Genomic DNA, 15,249 nt, shown 5'->3' on the forward strand with positions numbered 1-15,249 from the left:
AAGCTTATTGGTTTTCTACATAATTTACATTGGGCAGAAAATTTATACAATGTTATATAATTGATTGACAATAGATCTCTTTCATTAATTTTATTATGTACATACATTAATTTATTTACTTACACAGAAATACAAATTATTTTTTATAAATGATATAATAGATTAAAATATATTCCTACAAATCGGACATGTGGGCTTCTGACTTATACTAAACCATTTATACTGAAAAGCAAAGTGAATATTTCGGCATTAATCATACGAAATTTTATTAAATATTAAGGATACTAAAAACTTACCAGGCATGAAGTATGAAATTTCTTGCGACATGTATGACACGATAATTTTGGTATTTGATATGTGTTTATATGAAAAATACTGAAACATATGCAACATTCTTCTACACCAGCAAACTTCTTGTCTAAGTTTCTTTTCCATAATGTGAGTCCATCCCATACGGAGCCATTCTATAAAAAGGAAACAAAATACAAATTTCCTTAATTGTTTTATGCTTATAAACATTAATTAATTAATTTAATTGACTAATGTTGATAAATTATTACTTGATGTGTAAGAAATATGGACAATTGCATGTGACAATTCCTCCAATTCACTGTACCACCCGCGTGTTGTCCAGGTTCAACAGTAACTGGTCCCAATGGATGATTAGGTGACAATACAATATTAAGTTCCAGTTTTGTATCATCCATTTGATACAAAGCTACCACTTCGCGGAATGTTGGATGTACCTTCACTTGCATGTTTTCGATGCTTTGTAATTTATTGTTGAGAAGTTCCTCTTGACAAAGCATAGGACTAACATAGTGAGTTGTAATCTTATCCACGGCGGCACTGACTCTACTGTCAGCAGTACTCCACCATTGTCTCACTAACACTGGTAAATGTCTTAAACTATTCGTGTATAACCAACATACGATATGGTCAAGTCTCCATTCTGTCCAACTTTCTATGAGATATAAATGAATAGATATTAAAACAAAAGTTATATATAACAAAAGCAAAAGGCAATTTAAATATTATTACCGAAAAAATCTAGAGATGGTTCAGTAGAAAAAATTTCCATTAATTTAGCACCCTTGTTCTTATTGTCTTGAAGCACTTCCACTGGCATTAATCGAAATATGTTATTTAATAAATTAGGAAAAAAATTATCCCTAAAACACATATATATAAGTATTGAAACCTTAATATTAATTGGAATTAATAAAATCCCTGAAAGTGAATTTTCAATTGAAAATAAGTAACATATTTACTTAAGTATCTCTGCATATTGATATAGTAAATCTCCATGAGCATTTGCACACATTTCTAGGACGATAGCCCATGATAATAAATATCCGACAGTATAAGTATAAGAATCTGTGTATGGTTGAATAGTACAACTCACAGTATCACATAATCTAGGAAAATATCATAAATTAAAAGTTTGTTTTCTGTGAATAAAGAAATAACTGAAAACTTACTTGAAATCCATTAGAATGATATTTACGATATTTTGCGTATTCTGAAGTACTTTTTCCATTTTTTTAATGTTCAGGCTATTTACATTGAAATTTTCTAATTCAGCAGTATCTTTGTCTTGTTGCACAAGCACTGGTACTGCGTGCTTTAATATATGATATGCTCCTAATTGTATACTAGCTATGGGAGACTGAAGTAATTTCAATGCCAGCTCAACAGTTGTTGTGAGAGGTATGTAACTTTTGAAAATTACATTTCCATTCACCATTTTTATAGCTTTTCCTAAGTGATCCAACAATAGGACAGGTTTCAAAGCTGTTGTTTTTTCATTATACGAATCTGAAACACAAAATATAGTTATAAATTGCAAACAAAAAGTCAATGACTTAAAATTTAAATCATAAATATACCTGCGTAAAGCATCCAACAGCGAACAATTCCACTTTGTGCATCACTGACGAGAGCATTTCTCCATTCATCTAATATCTTTGGTGACATGACTTTTATCTTTTCCTGTTCATGCTTGTTAATTAAATCTTGCACTGCGTGATAAAGTTGGCAAATGGCTACTATCATTGTAGATACCTGTAGATACCAATATAAATAAAAATAAGCCAAATTTATAATATACATTATTTTCAGACAATATAGATAATTAGATGCGCACCTTAAAATTATTAATATTTTGTTCTGAATTAGTAACAGAATGCGGCCATAGGATTATAGATATTAATATAAAATTCCAATGTTTATATGTTAATTTGGATGGAATTTTCTTTACGAGTTCTGTTGACAATCTTATAAGTTCCAAAGGTATATTTAATTTATCCCAGGAAATTTCAGAAATTTCACTGTAAAAGAAACATAAAAGCGTTATATATTTTTGATTTTTAGAAGTTTGATATTTATGATATAAAACACATGTTAAAATACATGTTATCATCTGGTAATGAAGGATTGTTTTCCACAATTCTACAGTACTTCGAAATATCTTCTTCTTTAATCAACATGGTTCTTGTCAGTATTAATTCAGAAATATTATCATCTGTCTTCCATGTATACAAGGTATTATCCAAATTTTCAAATTTGGATAGAATCTAAGATAAAATTTTCTGTTACTCTATGGAATTAAAAATTAATTTTAAAATTAATAGTGCAATACCTGTAGCCTTTGAAGCATTATTTCTGCATTTAGAGAAAATATGTCACTACTTTTGTAACATTCAAATAATTCCTTAGGTTCTTTGGTAGGACATAATTCTGTACAACAAAAGTATATTATATATGATAACATACTTCCGTATTTCGAAAAATTCCTGCAAATATGATCAAAGTGAGTAATATTTTATAAAATAATTCTCTTATTAAAAAGACTTATTCAAAATACATACATTGTTATATAATCACGAATTTCATTAAATGTATCTTCATTAATATATATCTGCAATTGTTTAAAACTATCTTGTACAGTCACTAAAGTTTTATTTACATTATTATAGCATTTGGTCTGAAAATAATTGTTCAGTGAAATATTAATTCCTTTCTTATTGAAATTAAGTGTTCCTATATTACAAGCTATGACTATACTTACAGATTTGTAATGTTTGGAGTAAAGTTCGCCCAAAATAATCGAATATATAACAGTAATTAATAAATTTGTAGCTCCTGGTAAATTCAAATTGTGTATCAATAATTCTTCAGTACTGGATTCTTCCGTTTTACATTTGCTAATTGATCTCAAACATAGATTATTTAATAAATTTATATTAAACAATGCCCATTTTAAGCAACTCTCAGTATTATCCGTTATTGTATTACTGGTTAAATCAATAGACATACATTTCTGGTGAATTTGTATATTTTGATCAAGAGATGACACATGCAGTTCACCAGTTATTACTTCACCATATATGATTATCCCAGTTGTTTCAGCTATCCATGTTGTGATATCAGAATCTGTTAAAAATGTTAAAATAATTTCTTCTGCATAGAAGATTCCACTATCAAGTATAGTTTCAAGAAAATCAACGGCTATGTTAACCAATATTTCTTTATCATATTCTTCATTTCTGGAACATAATGAAAATATTATAAAAAGTGGATTAAAATACTTTATAAATAATGAACATATTTTCTTACCGATTATATATCTTTTTCCACATAGAAGTCGCAAACATTTTAGTCAAATTAATAAATTCAGATCGTGAAAGTTCTCGAACTGTTTTCAAAAGTCCTTTCATCCATACATCTCGCATTGTATCTATCAGATAGTAGTCAGAATTATTACTGAAATAATTATGTGAACGCAATTCGAAAAGGGTTCCTAATATTTGTATTGCTCCTGCTGTTGTTCCCTTATGAGAGCATGCTAATGGAACAATACAGCAAATTAAATAGGTGAAATCTAACAGATACATCTCATCTATTTCATAGAATGAATTGCAAAGTATAGATATAATTTCATTGACCGCTTCTTCTTTTATTAGCAAACCTAAAAAAATATATGTATATGTAATATTTATCTGTATTGTACTAACAAAATGCAATCAAATTAAATAAATATCAAGAACTTACTACCATCCTCTAGAGGTTCAAAAGATAACAATATAAGATTCTGATTTTTACTTGAATAATTGCTTGAAGCAATTTCCTTTGCTATTTCTATCAATATACTATTAATCTTAGATTGTGAACACCATTTCTGTACTATAACATCATTTCTATGTTTCTTAGATAAAGCGCACTGTATGACACTTTTTGTAGTTATAATATCATCAAACTGAAAGCAAATAAAATGTACAGTGATATATATCCTTTTAATAACACATAAAACAATGTTTATCTTTTACCTCTATTAATGATTTTAAAATTTCGTTTTTTTCAGAATGATCCATGTACTTCATAAGATTGAATATTAGTTCTATTATATGGTTAGTTTCTTTTGATCGTTCCAATAACCAATTTTGTAAAATTTCATTACAGAAATTAAGTAAATTAATTTGCGTTTTAAGAAAGTCGGATAAATTTTTAAAAAGTTCATCGCTTTCAAAACAAGTTATAAGCTTGTTTAGGTATGTGACATATTGTTTTTCACGTTTCCCAATAATGTGGTTAAAATATTTTATGCAAAGGGAACTGACAAACTTATTAAGCTCAGCAACAAATTCAATATCGGTATCATTTTCCACATTTTGTATTTGAGATTGAGTTGTTACATTCTCCTCCGGATTACAAAATTTCACCTGCAAATTTTTCCGACACTGCTCAGGGGCTGTCCTTAATATGTTTAGAAATTCTATTTGAGAATTATTTGTATCTGGAGTATCAAATGTTTCGGATTTTTCGTTGGCATTTAAAAGTGAAGTGAACAATATATCAAGATTTCGCCAAAATTCTTGTATCAAACAAGAATAAAGTTTATAATCATCATTGTGCCGATTTTTACTCCAATATCGTATTAAATGAGTAATTTCACAAAAAAATATTTGTTTCATTGGACTATTTTCTTTCAAACACATTTCTAATGATGGTATGAGCTAAAATAATTAATCAATTAGTTATAAATATTCCTTTTGTAGAAATCATCACGGTAGTACATAAGTGGATAAAATAAAAACCTGTTCAATGAGTAGAGCATTACATAAGTTTCGATTATTAACATTTGAAAATACTGTATAACGCAAACATTCGGTGAACGATGTCGTCACCGCAAGCATCTCAGAACGGCTCATTTGTACACTTTTAACGGAAAATCTGGAAAAAATTAATGAATGCTGCGTAATTTAATATAATTAAGACACTTAATTCAATTGATTAATTAAATACCCTTGTCGCATATGGTTGAAGAAAGATATATACAAGTAATGAGGATCAACATTTAGTTTTGGAAATTGACTAATAAAGGGTAATAAATTCGGATAAACAATACTAGCGCAACATTGTACACTTCGTAAAACACGCCATAACGCCGGTAATACTAGTTTCTCAATATTTACTACAGTGTACCAGTCCTGAAAAGATAATATGTCATTTAATGTTGTAAACTCATGATGTCAAAAACAGTATAGATAATAATCATTTACCTCTATTTTGTTTATAGTACTAAGCATAGATTCCCATACAGCCGTCAACAATGCAGGTTCTGTTTCATCAAGATTATTTATGATAGTTGTTACAGTTTTTTTTGTTTCATTTTGCAGTAATAGATTAGCATTCTCAATCATTGATGTTAGTACACTAAAGAAAGCTGTTTTGACTGGGACAGAATCATTTTTAGCTAGCTTCCAAAATTTGTTGCTGTTTATAATTTTATTATGAAAATCAATCATATCCTCAATTTTTTGGATAGGAACTTTCTTCAAATAAACACTGTATCCATATAAACTAGATATTAGCACACTCTGATATTTTAATTCCATTTCCTCTTTAGTAAGGTTCCTAATAATAAATTGTAACATAATAAGTCCTATAATCTACATCTCTTACATTTTTTAAAAAATATATATTTGCATAAGAAACATACTTTTGTATAGATAAAGTCTGGGCATTATGAACAGTAATATTATCACAAATATAAGTCAAGATTTCATGTTGACAATGCACAATGGCATCAATAACTTTTTTTGGTGGAAACGTATCCTATATGTAAAAAATATTCACCTTAAAGTAGATATTAATTTTGGTAGTTTCAAGTTTTTATTATTAATAAATTATAGTCACTTACATTAAATGAATTACTAGCAGCAGATGCAGCTGGAGGATATGTATCATATTGAGAAGTGAACCAAGCTCCAGCTAGCTGTTTCAAATACATTGCTATACCCCTACCTACACGTTTTACAACAGCTGCGTGTGCTAACTGTACAGTTTCTCTTACTCTGTGTTCTATATCAATTGCTAAGGCACAATACAATCGTGGCCAGAATGGTAACATTCCTTTCACAGCTGAAATTTCTGAATCTTTACACAAAATAGCAAATTCTTTTAATGCCTGAAAAATATCAAAAATAAAAATTTTTAGTCTTCAATATTTATTTTTGTACATAATAGAGATAATTGTTTGTCACCTTGCATTTTGTTGTTGAATCTTTCTTATTCATTTTTTTTAGTACTATTTGAAAATTATTATCAACATTATTCATTTCAACCTCATTTGTATTGCAAAGTGCTAAACCTGGTAATATAGGTACGTATCCTCCATCCTTTACAGCTGAGAAACCAACAAAATTTGGCATCGAAGTGCCCAGGAGTTCTGCACTTCTGCTGCTGTTTGATGGCTATAAATGATAAATAACAATAATATTGAAATGTTTGTAATAATGATTCAAAATTTTCATTGACGGATTGCATCAAAGAATATAAAAAATTTTGATATAATGATTAAAATTAAATAACTATTTTAAAAAGATATGATTTTATACAATTGTTATTACTATATAATTTTTTTATAGAAATATAATAATTTTGGATTAAGAAAAATTGTTATAATAATAAAACTTAACCTATAAAATTTTTATACAAATTAATCTTTTCAATAAATATAAATTTTCCCTTACTTTTACATTATTTTTGGTTCGTTGCGCTTGTTTATTCTTTCCCATGATAATTACAAGAACAACAAGAAACAAGAAATATTGTGACTACACATAAATTTTGAGCATTCACTTTCGTACTAGTATAACGTTTGGAACAGCTGATCTATTAATGCTTGTGCACATGTGAATATATTTTTTTTATTGTGATATACTTTTTCCCATTCAATTAAAAGCTGAAATTGTGCGTAATTTTTATTTATTTGTACGTCTTAATAGTACTATTTTATTAAAAGATAATATGTATGAAAATCTCGTTAAATCTTTTAAAAGATTTAAAAAATCTAACAAAATATAATGATATATTTATATCTAGTATATTATTATATATCTTATATATGGTATATCTAGCATTGTATCGAATATTAAATTAGGAAGGATTATTTTATATTGTATTAAGTAAACAGTAATTACTAAATATACTTAAAATATTTTGAAAATTTTTTAGCATGAATACATTTCAATTTTCTATTACAGGTTAGGAAAATAAGGGAGATGAGTGTTGGAAACAAATTGAGTCAAAGGTTGCTATTGTCATATTGTTCATTTACTTGCATTTACTTCCCTGGCATTCTGATATTACTTAAGTTAAATGATAATTTGTATAATGTGGGAAAGTATAAATTCATTCCAGTACTATTGATTCTGCTTTTTGCAGAAGTAATCAAATTGATGTTTCCCATGTTTCACTCTGAAACTACGCTTATAACAAAAACTGAATTAAAGACATCTTCAAGAGCTAGAAGAACTTGGTCTAGATATCTAAAAGAAATTTTCAAATTTCTGTTAGCTGGTTTCCTTTTATCCATTGTATATTACATTATAATCATATTGTTTGGTGCACCAGTATTCATGCATCATGAAGAAACTACTATGCTCACTGCCACACTGACTACACTCACATTTGTTCCTGCAAGTTTGCATTTAGGAGTGGATGGTGCACTAGAAATAATAACAGGAGCACAATCACAGAAAGGCAATGTTCTAGTAGATGCTATAAAGACAAACATTCAAGCTACTCTTTTAGGCACATGGTTGGGTGCTATTGTGATCCCACTAGATTGGGATCGACCATGGCAAGCTTGGCCAATTCCATGTGTTTTAGGTGCTCTCCTTGGCTATACAGTTGCACATTTTATTACACTTGTAAAAACATTACCTATGTTGGCATTAGATAAGAAAGTTCACAGATAAATATTAGTGATTGTGCAAATAAATAAAATTGAAAGTGATAAATTCCAATTGATAAATGTAACATTTTGTACATGGAATAATTTATTTCAATATTGAGACGTGTTTATAATTAATTGATCTCTTCTGTATTATTATAGTTTTGAAGCAACTTGAAACTAGTGGAGAGTGATTGTGCATTTTGAATGATATGCAATGAAAAATTTTTTAGTCTTTATTAATGACACCAAAATTATTTGCTACTTTATACAATGCAATATAAAAGATAAACATGTTAAGAGGATGATTTATAAATCTATGTACAAGTTGTAGAAACAGCTAAACAGAATAAAAATTGTACCGTACAAAGTGGGCTTTATCTCCGATAGAAGTCATATTAGGTCAAATTATATAATGTTTCTGATGTAATAATTTGATAATGTTTGAGATTAAAATGTTGTCAGAATAAAATTTTGTTAATAAAAATCGTTATATACTTTTTATTGAAATATTGTGTTCAATAAATTACATAAATACAAATTTTGCTAAATACTACCTTTGAAATATGCTAATCTTCCCTCTAATAACAAATTTTATTTTTTCATTTAAAAATTCATACAAATTTGTACCATTATTTTTATATAATAGGATGTTGATATATTGGATAATACAAAATTATTACAGCTAGATTGTGAATAAATTTATTTGAATTATATTAAACGATTATTATACATATTTGATACATTTATAAATTATTTTGAAGTTATAAATTGCATTAAAATTTTGTATAGATCTTTGTATTGATTTTAGAGTACAAATTTTTAAGCACTAGATGTCAGTAGCATTAAAATAACGACCTTCAATTTATTTCATTTGATTGCTGAACGTATCGTGACCGGTGTGATTAATATTCATCGTAGTACTGTTTATTCAACTTTTGCTTCTTTTTACACCGTTTATTAACTATTGCATTTTACAATAATGTCGAACAAAGCTGGAGAGGTATTTATTTCTTTCTGACAAATTGTTTTGTTCCATTGTTACGATTAAATTGAATCTAAGTAACTCATTTGTTACAATAAATCGTTACATTGAAATAATTTTCGTTTAATCAAAAAACGGTTATTTTAAGAATTATACATACCTTTTCATATTCTTTGATAGCTATTTATCCAAGTTAAAGATAGCGATCAGTAATTTATGATCAAATAAATAACGAATTAAAATATTTTTGTATGTTAGGTAATCAAATGTAAAGCTGCCGTAGCGTGGAAGGAGAAACAGCCTCTCTCGTTAGAAGAAGTTGAAGTTGCACCACCAAAAGCTCATGAAGTAAGAATTAAAGTTGTAGCTGTAGCTTTGTGCCATACTGATGCCTATACTTTAGACGGGTTAGATCCAGAAGGAGTTTTTCCTTGTGTTCTTGGTCATGAAGGCAGTGGTATTGTTGAAAGTGTTGGGGAAGATGTTACCGAATTTAAACCTGGTATTGTACTACTGTTATATTATTTATTATATTATATATTATTGCATATTTACTAACCACTAAGAGATATCATATATAAATTACAGGTGACCATGTGATTCCATTATACATTCCTCAATGTAAAGAGTGCAAATTCTGTACACATCCAAATACAAACTTATGTAGCAAAATTCGTGTTACACAAGGCAAAGGTGTAATGCCTGATGGTACTTCTAGATTTACTTGCAAGGGACAAACCCTTGCCCATTTCATGGGTTGCTCTACTTTTTCTGAATATACTGTAGTGGCAGACATTTCTCTTGCTAAGGTACTTTTATTTTATGTAGGTATTTCAAAATTGCTTGAAATAATTTAAAGACATTATATAATTCAGATTGATCCTATTGCTCCACTTGATAAAGTATGTTTGTTGGGATGTGGAGTATCTACTGGATATGGTGCTGCTGTAAACACTGCTAAGGTAACACCTGGAAGTTCATGTGCTATATGGGGATTAGGTGCAGTGGGATTGGCAGTTGCATTTGGTTGTAAGCAAGCTGGTGCCAAGCGTATTATTGGAATAGATCTGAATCCAAGTAAATTCAAATTGGGTAAGATAAAAGAACTTATTGAAGTTTTGCATGAAAAATGTTGAGAAATAATAAAAAAAATTTATTCTTTCAAGCTAAAAAGTTTGGATGTACTGAATTTCTTAACCCTAAAGATTATAGCAAATCAATTCAGGAAGTGTTAATAGAATTAACTGATGGTGGACTAGATTTTACTTTTGAATGTGTTGGTAATGTGAACACTATGGTAAGTTTTAAATATTGAATCGAAATTTTTAATAAATTGCTGGGTGGCTTTCTTAGCATATTTTTTATGTTTAGAGAGCTGCATTGGAATCTTGTCATAAGGGTTGGGGCACATCCATTATAGTGGGTGTAGCTGCAGCTGGTCAAGAAATTAGCACTCGTCCATTCCAATTGGTAACGGGACGCGTGTGGAAAGGGACTGCATTTGGTGGATGGAAGTCCAAAGATAGTGTTCCCAATTTGGTGCAAGATTACATGGCAAAAAAATTAATTCTTGATGAATTTATTACACATACTCTTTCGTTCAATAAGATTAATGAGGGATTCGATTTGTTGCATTCAGGCAACTGGTAAGTTTCAATAATCTGCGTTTAACAAGTTCTTTGAAATATTGATGTTATTTTTTGATAATAAATATGAATTTTTTTTAATTGCAGCTTAAGAATAGTGCTCAAATATTAAAAAAGATTAAATCTTTACTAGGTTTTATATCATTTGTATTTCAATTATGGCTTAAAATATTTGATATTTTGTAATATATACTTTTCATGAATAAAGATAATATATTTCTGCATAAATACATTCTTTTACTTCTGTGTAGTTATTTAGGTTGAAAGTAATCGAAACCTCCGGATTTCTACAACAATCTTTATTCATAAAGAATTCTTACAGCCACATGTACAATACCAATTTGGTGAAATATTAATAGTAGCTCCGGAATGAAGTAAAAATTCTTTACGCTTTGATCAGGTGCATACCTTACAAAATCATCACGGTACGAAGATCATAGACGATGATTTTCCATTGTATATAATTATGTATATACAATATGCAAGACTTTCGGTAAAACTATGTATGTTTGCTTGAAGTTAATATGCTTGTTAATCTAGGTCGACGGTATAATAATAATTCAGGCAGAATATAAATTGCGCTCAACATAGCAAAGAGTATACACGTTAATTAATTAATTCATCGCGGACGAGGTTCCCGTACACCAAATGTTTAAATGGCACGGAGAGTTTCTACGAATTCTTATTTTATGTTACTTTAAATGTTTCAAAGTGATGCGGTACCTATTATGTTATTCGTTAAAATGCAAAAACTTTACTCTCACAGTTTACGCAGAATAATAAAACGTACAATTTAGTTTCGGTGTGAATACTTCATAATGATGTTGTCTATTTCATATACCATCGATCAAATGTTTGGAAAAAGAATAGAGATTTGATTAAAATATAAGTACTGAAATTCAGAGTAGATGTATCTCTAATCAATAATACATCAGAGCGCTAAATGGCTCGAATTTGATCGAATACAACGAAACAATGTGTACCCTAAACTTGAAAACTCAATCTCCATGTTTGTTCTAGATGAGAGATAGGTATAATTTGCACTGGCTATTCCTACGTAAATTGCCATCTAATACTAGGGCATATTCACATAGTCACACCGATCAGTTTTCTACGGGTTACATGTTATACTCTAGTACCTACGGTGTACCACACACTCGTTAAGTAAAAGTTGTTAAGTAAAAATGCTTATAATTACAGTAAACGCAGCTAAATCACGACGTGTTTGTTAAACATTATAAGAAAGTTTGTTCTTTAGGTATCCTCAATTGTTACAATATAAATTATGTAAAATTATTGCAATAAAAAAGAAATATTTTTTCAGCAGTAGAAACCAAGTCTTTATCGATCCTAGAAAAAGTCAGACATTAATTATATCCATGAAAATAGTGCTTAAAAAATGATTTGCTCGTCGTGATTGAACTACGGTTTAGTAGTTAGCGAGTATGAAATAGGTCATCCTTTTTTATGCAATATATCTTACACTAAACCTCGCAACGCAAGATGGCTACGAGAGAAAAGACAATTAAAAAAGGAAAGGACAGAATTGGTGAAGAAAGATTAATCGTTTAGCGTGAAGAAAATAAATAAGCGTAGCGACGGAAATCTATATTAGTTGTCGGCGTACGTTTTTTCCTGTGTTAAGAACCAGCGAAGGTGCTTTATTACGAGCTCAATTAAACCTATAAACTCGTGATTCGGACTATGCAATTACTTTTTCCGTTTAATATTCTACATTTTCAAGCGTGTGCATCTCTCTAAGAGTGTGTTAGACGAGTCCTTCGCGTTCGCTGACGATCAGCCAGGTTTTCTCTCTCAGCCAGCTTGTCTTCGTCCGCTGTATTATCGTAAGTCATAGACAGTATTATATATATATATTTATATGTATATTTATATATATATATTATGCTTAGACATTATAATTCGAAATATCGTTAATCTAGCGCGGTTAGAAATCATAATTACATAGAGCATTCTTTTTCTTTTCTTTTTCTTTTTTTGTATCTCTTCTTGTTAAAGGTATTATAATCTTTATACGTCGTGGAGTGGACATGTGAATTTTATCCGATGGAGAATGAGCTTCTTTTCCTTCTTTTCCTCTTACTTCTTCATCTGTCCTTTCTCTTTCTTCCCTTTCTCGTGAAACCTCTAGTTTGTATATGCATAAATAGTATATAATTATATTATTTATAGACGAGTTGTGCATGGAGGTACCTCGACGGGCACACAGGGTACAACGTATCTCATCAAGGATCATCGATACGATTCTTTCATCGCGTCGAACATCGACATCTCTTACCGTGGTCTTTGATCAAAATAGAACATCACACAAGATTGCCATTGCACGATGTAGCCCCTTGGTTATTGCACTGTACAAACTTCCTACGATTCTCTGATTCAGCAGCTTCTTAACCCGTTTGGCACTTGTGTTTTCGAACAGATTAATTTGTATTAACCGTAAACGTAAAATGACGAGAAAAATATCAGAAAAATAAGACCTTTATACACAGTATTCTTATTTCAATTCAATCTATAAATAATCAATCAACAAATCGCTACGGGAAATTAATTGTTGAAAAATGATCATTCCCGGGTTAAGGATCATGATCAATCGCTAAAGAGGACGCAATTGAATTCGTGCAATCACGATGCCAGAGGGTGTATCCGCTGCTCGTGTCACATCTCGTTAATCCTCGTATTTGTTCGTTGCTTTTCTGACGTTTTCTTTTTTTTAGGCTCACGCGTGGGTCGCAGCCTTCGCCGACCTGTTTCACTTGAAGACACCTCCAATCACAACGGCGATACTCGAAACCAGCGGACGACCAGGACGAGCGTTCCCCGTTCCCCTTTACAAGGGGAAACAATGTCGTCCGGCTGTTCGACATCACGTTAAGGTGCTGCTCCCGTTGCTGTTGTTACTGGTTGATTCTAAGGAGTCTAGAAGTCCAATGGCTGATCGGCGGAGCCCTCAAGATCCTGAGCAGAATCTGTACCACCATCCTCGTCGTCATCCAGGTCCACGCTGTTTGTCTTTAATCCTCCGTTGCTGATCTTGTTCACGATCGTGTCTGAAATATCGGCAGGTTAAGTATAATCGAATAATCGTTGGAAAAAGTATTTTTCTTGGCAATCGAGGAACACTCACCGCAATCTGGCTTGCTGCCACGTGTTCTAGTTCCAGCGAATTCCACGCCGTGAGGATCCACGCACCAGCAGAGTCCTAGACCACGGTGACACTGGGTGCTTCGGTAATACCCTCGGGAATCGCAAGCAGGTGCAACGTCGGGGGATGATCGCTTGCGTACAGCGGCGCAGGGACGTTCAGCCTTCGAGAAACATCCGCACCATTCGGGACCATTCACGAAGATGTCTCTGGAAATTGTCGAACGTGATAGATATTTGGTGCTTTACTTTATTATTGTACAGTGATGTATTGGTTTCTCAGAAAGGGATTCTTGTTAACTTTAATTCTCAGATTGCGATGGCTAAATCATTTAAAATTTACATATTACATTTGGACCGTACAATAGCTCAAATATAACGAGTTACATATCACATAATCTTGATTTTTTAATTTAATTAAATAAAGAATTTCGTCGCGTTAAATGGGAACGGGAAAACAAGATAAATGTTTATTGCAAATTTATGGAAGTTAAGAAACTATGCAAATTTTGATTAGAGTATCAAAGTATATTACTTTCTTATGTAGATATTCTGTCATCTTATCCGGATTTTAAATCACCTAATCATAGCCACTTAGTTAGTCAACTAATCGAGCCACCGAATTTAATCTTCATTTCAGCTAATATCCTTCATCCGGTAGTTGGATCTCCAATGCCTTTGATCTATTACATTTAGTCCTCGTCATAGATATGAAAGTTACATGTATGCCGTATATGTATTATATATCTCATTAATAATCTTACACCAAGAAGCTACTATGAATTTATTATTTAAGACGATCCACAGACTGGGTAACAGAGTTCACCGTGCCAGAATGGCGAGGGAAACCTTTCATGGAGACTACATAACAATCCCCTAACATCTCGACTTAATCTCTATACATACTCTGCAACAGAGAACGGAAATTCCGCTTCTTGAGAGTAACAAACGCAACGTGGCATCGTTTCTTATTTCCCGGTTTGCATGCGAGTAAAAAGCAATCGACTCGGAATGAAAGTTTCACACACGGTCCATGTGTCTGCCTCTTAACGACCAGCCACTCCGCTCCGTAGGCACGTACGCTCGAGACCTATTACGCTCGAGCGTCAAGCCCCTCGAAGGTATTAAAAACTGAAAGGGTTTCTCTATCTTCTTCCCTTTCCTCCAACTCGCCCTGTTTCTCTTCGTTCCCTTTTCAGGTCACGTATCCGCGGAGT

General features: G+C 31.1%; 4 protein-coding genes across 9 annotated transcripts in view; 2 read left to right on the forward strand and 2 right to left on the reverse strand.

Annotated features, from left to right (window-relative positions):
• Positions 1-75: 75 nt before the first annotated feature.
• Ltn1 (E3 ubiquitin-protein ligase listerin) lies at positions 76-7,196 on the reverse strand. 2 transcript variants are annotated; one of them, XM_076620727.1, is made up of 22 exons: positions 7,035-7,196; positions 6,546-6,755; positions 6,203-6,469; positions 6,002-6,117; positions 5,562-5,916; positions 5,305-5,489; positions 5,097-5,232; positions 4,329-5,015; positions 4,054-4,258; positions 3,619-3,970; positions 3,071-3,548; positions 2,871-2,986; positions 2,642-2,795; positions 2,461-2,576; positions 2,147-2,330; positions 1,890-2,064; positions 1,482-1,818; positions 1,272-1,418; positions 1,042-1,172; positions 561-964; positions 297-464; positions 76-222 (listed from the first exon to the last, which is right to left on the reverse strand). In XM_076620727.1, exons 1-22 carry the CDS (start codon positions 7,077-7,079, stop codon positions 163-165), a joined length of 5,028 nt encoding a protein of 1,675 aa, XP_076476842.1. In that variant the 5' UTR covers positions 7,080-7,196; the 3' UTR covers positions 76-162. The 2 variants fall into 2 exon arrangements, with proteins under 2 accessions (XP_076476842.1, XP_033200567.1); XM_033344676.2 differs by having other exon boundaries at positions 2,413-2,576.
• PIG-F (phosphatidylinositol glycan anchor biosynthesis class F) lies at positions 7,158-8,749 on the forward strand. Of its 5 annotated transcripts, none has more exons than XM_033344683.2 (2): positions 7,158-7,254; positions 7,548-8,749. In XM_033344683.2, the coding sequence occupies exon 2, from the start codon at positions 7,566-7,568 to the stop codon at positions 8,262-8,264; it is 699 nt and encodes a 232-aa protein (XP_033200574.1). In that variant the 5' UTR covers positions 7,158-7,254; positions 7,548-7,565; the 3' UTR covers positions 8,265-8,749. The 5 variants fall into 5 exon arrangements, with proteins under 5 accessions (XP_033200574.1, XP_076476849.1, XP_033200575.1 ...); XM_076620734.1 differs by having other exon boundaries at positions 7,172-7,196; XM_033344684.2 differs by having other exon boundaries at positions 7,174-7,275.
• Positions 8,750-9,085: 336 nt separating this feature from the next.
• On the forward strand, positions 9,086-11,098 carry Fdh (alcohol dehydrogenase class-3 Fdh). The gene is made up of 7 exons (XM_033344682.2): positions 9,086-9,242; positions 9,483-9,726; positions 9,813-10,033; positions 10,100-10,316; positions 10,391-10,521; positions 10,596-10,870; positions 10,958-11,098. Exons 1-7 carry the CDS (start codon positions 9,222-9,224, stop codon positions 10,980-10,982), a joined length of 1,134 nt encoding a protein of 377 aa, XP_033200573.1. The 5' UTR covers positions 9,086-9,221; the 3' UTR covers positions 10,983-11,098.
• A 56-nt stretch (positions 11,099-11,154) lies between these two features.
• Cow (Proteoglycan Cow) overlaps positions 11,155-15,249 on the reverse strand; it is a 236,698-nt gene continuing 232,603 nt past the window's right edge. The window contains exons 9-10 of the mRNA XM_033344681.2: positions 14,016-14,242; positions 11,155-13,938 (exon numbers count right to left, since the gene is read on the reverse strand). Of these exons, the coding sequence (XP_033200572.1) occupies positions 13,808-13,938; positions 14,016-14,242 (358 nt within the window). The 3' untranslated portion in view covers positions 11,155-13,807. The remainder of the gene's footprint in view (positions 13,939-14,015; positions 14,243-15,249) is intronic.

The sequence above is a fragment of the Bombus vancouverensis genome, chromosome 8 (genome assembly GCF_051014615.1).
Source record: "Bombus vancouverensis nearcticus chromosome 8, iyBomVanc1_principal, whole genome shotgun sequence".
Taxonomy (NCBI): Eukaryota; Metazoa; Arthropoda; class Insecta; order Hymenoptera; family Apidae; genus Bombus; species Bombus vancouverensis.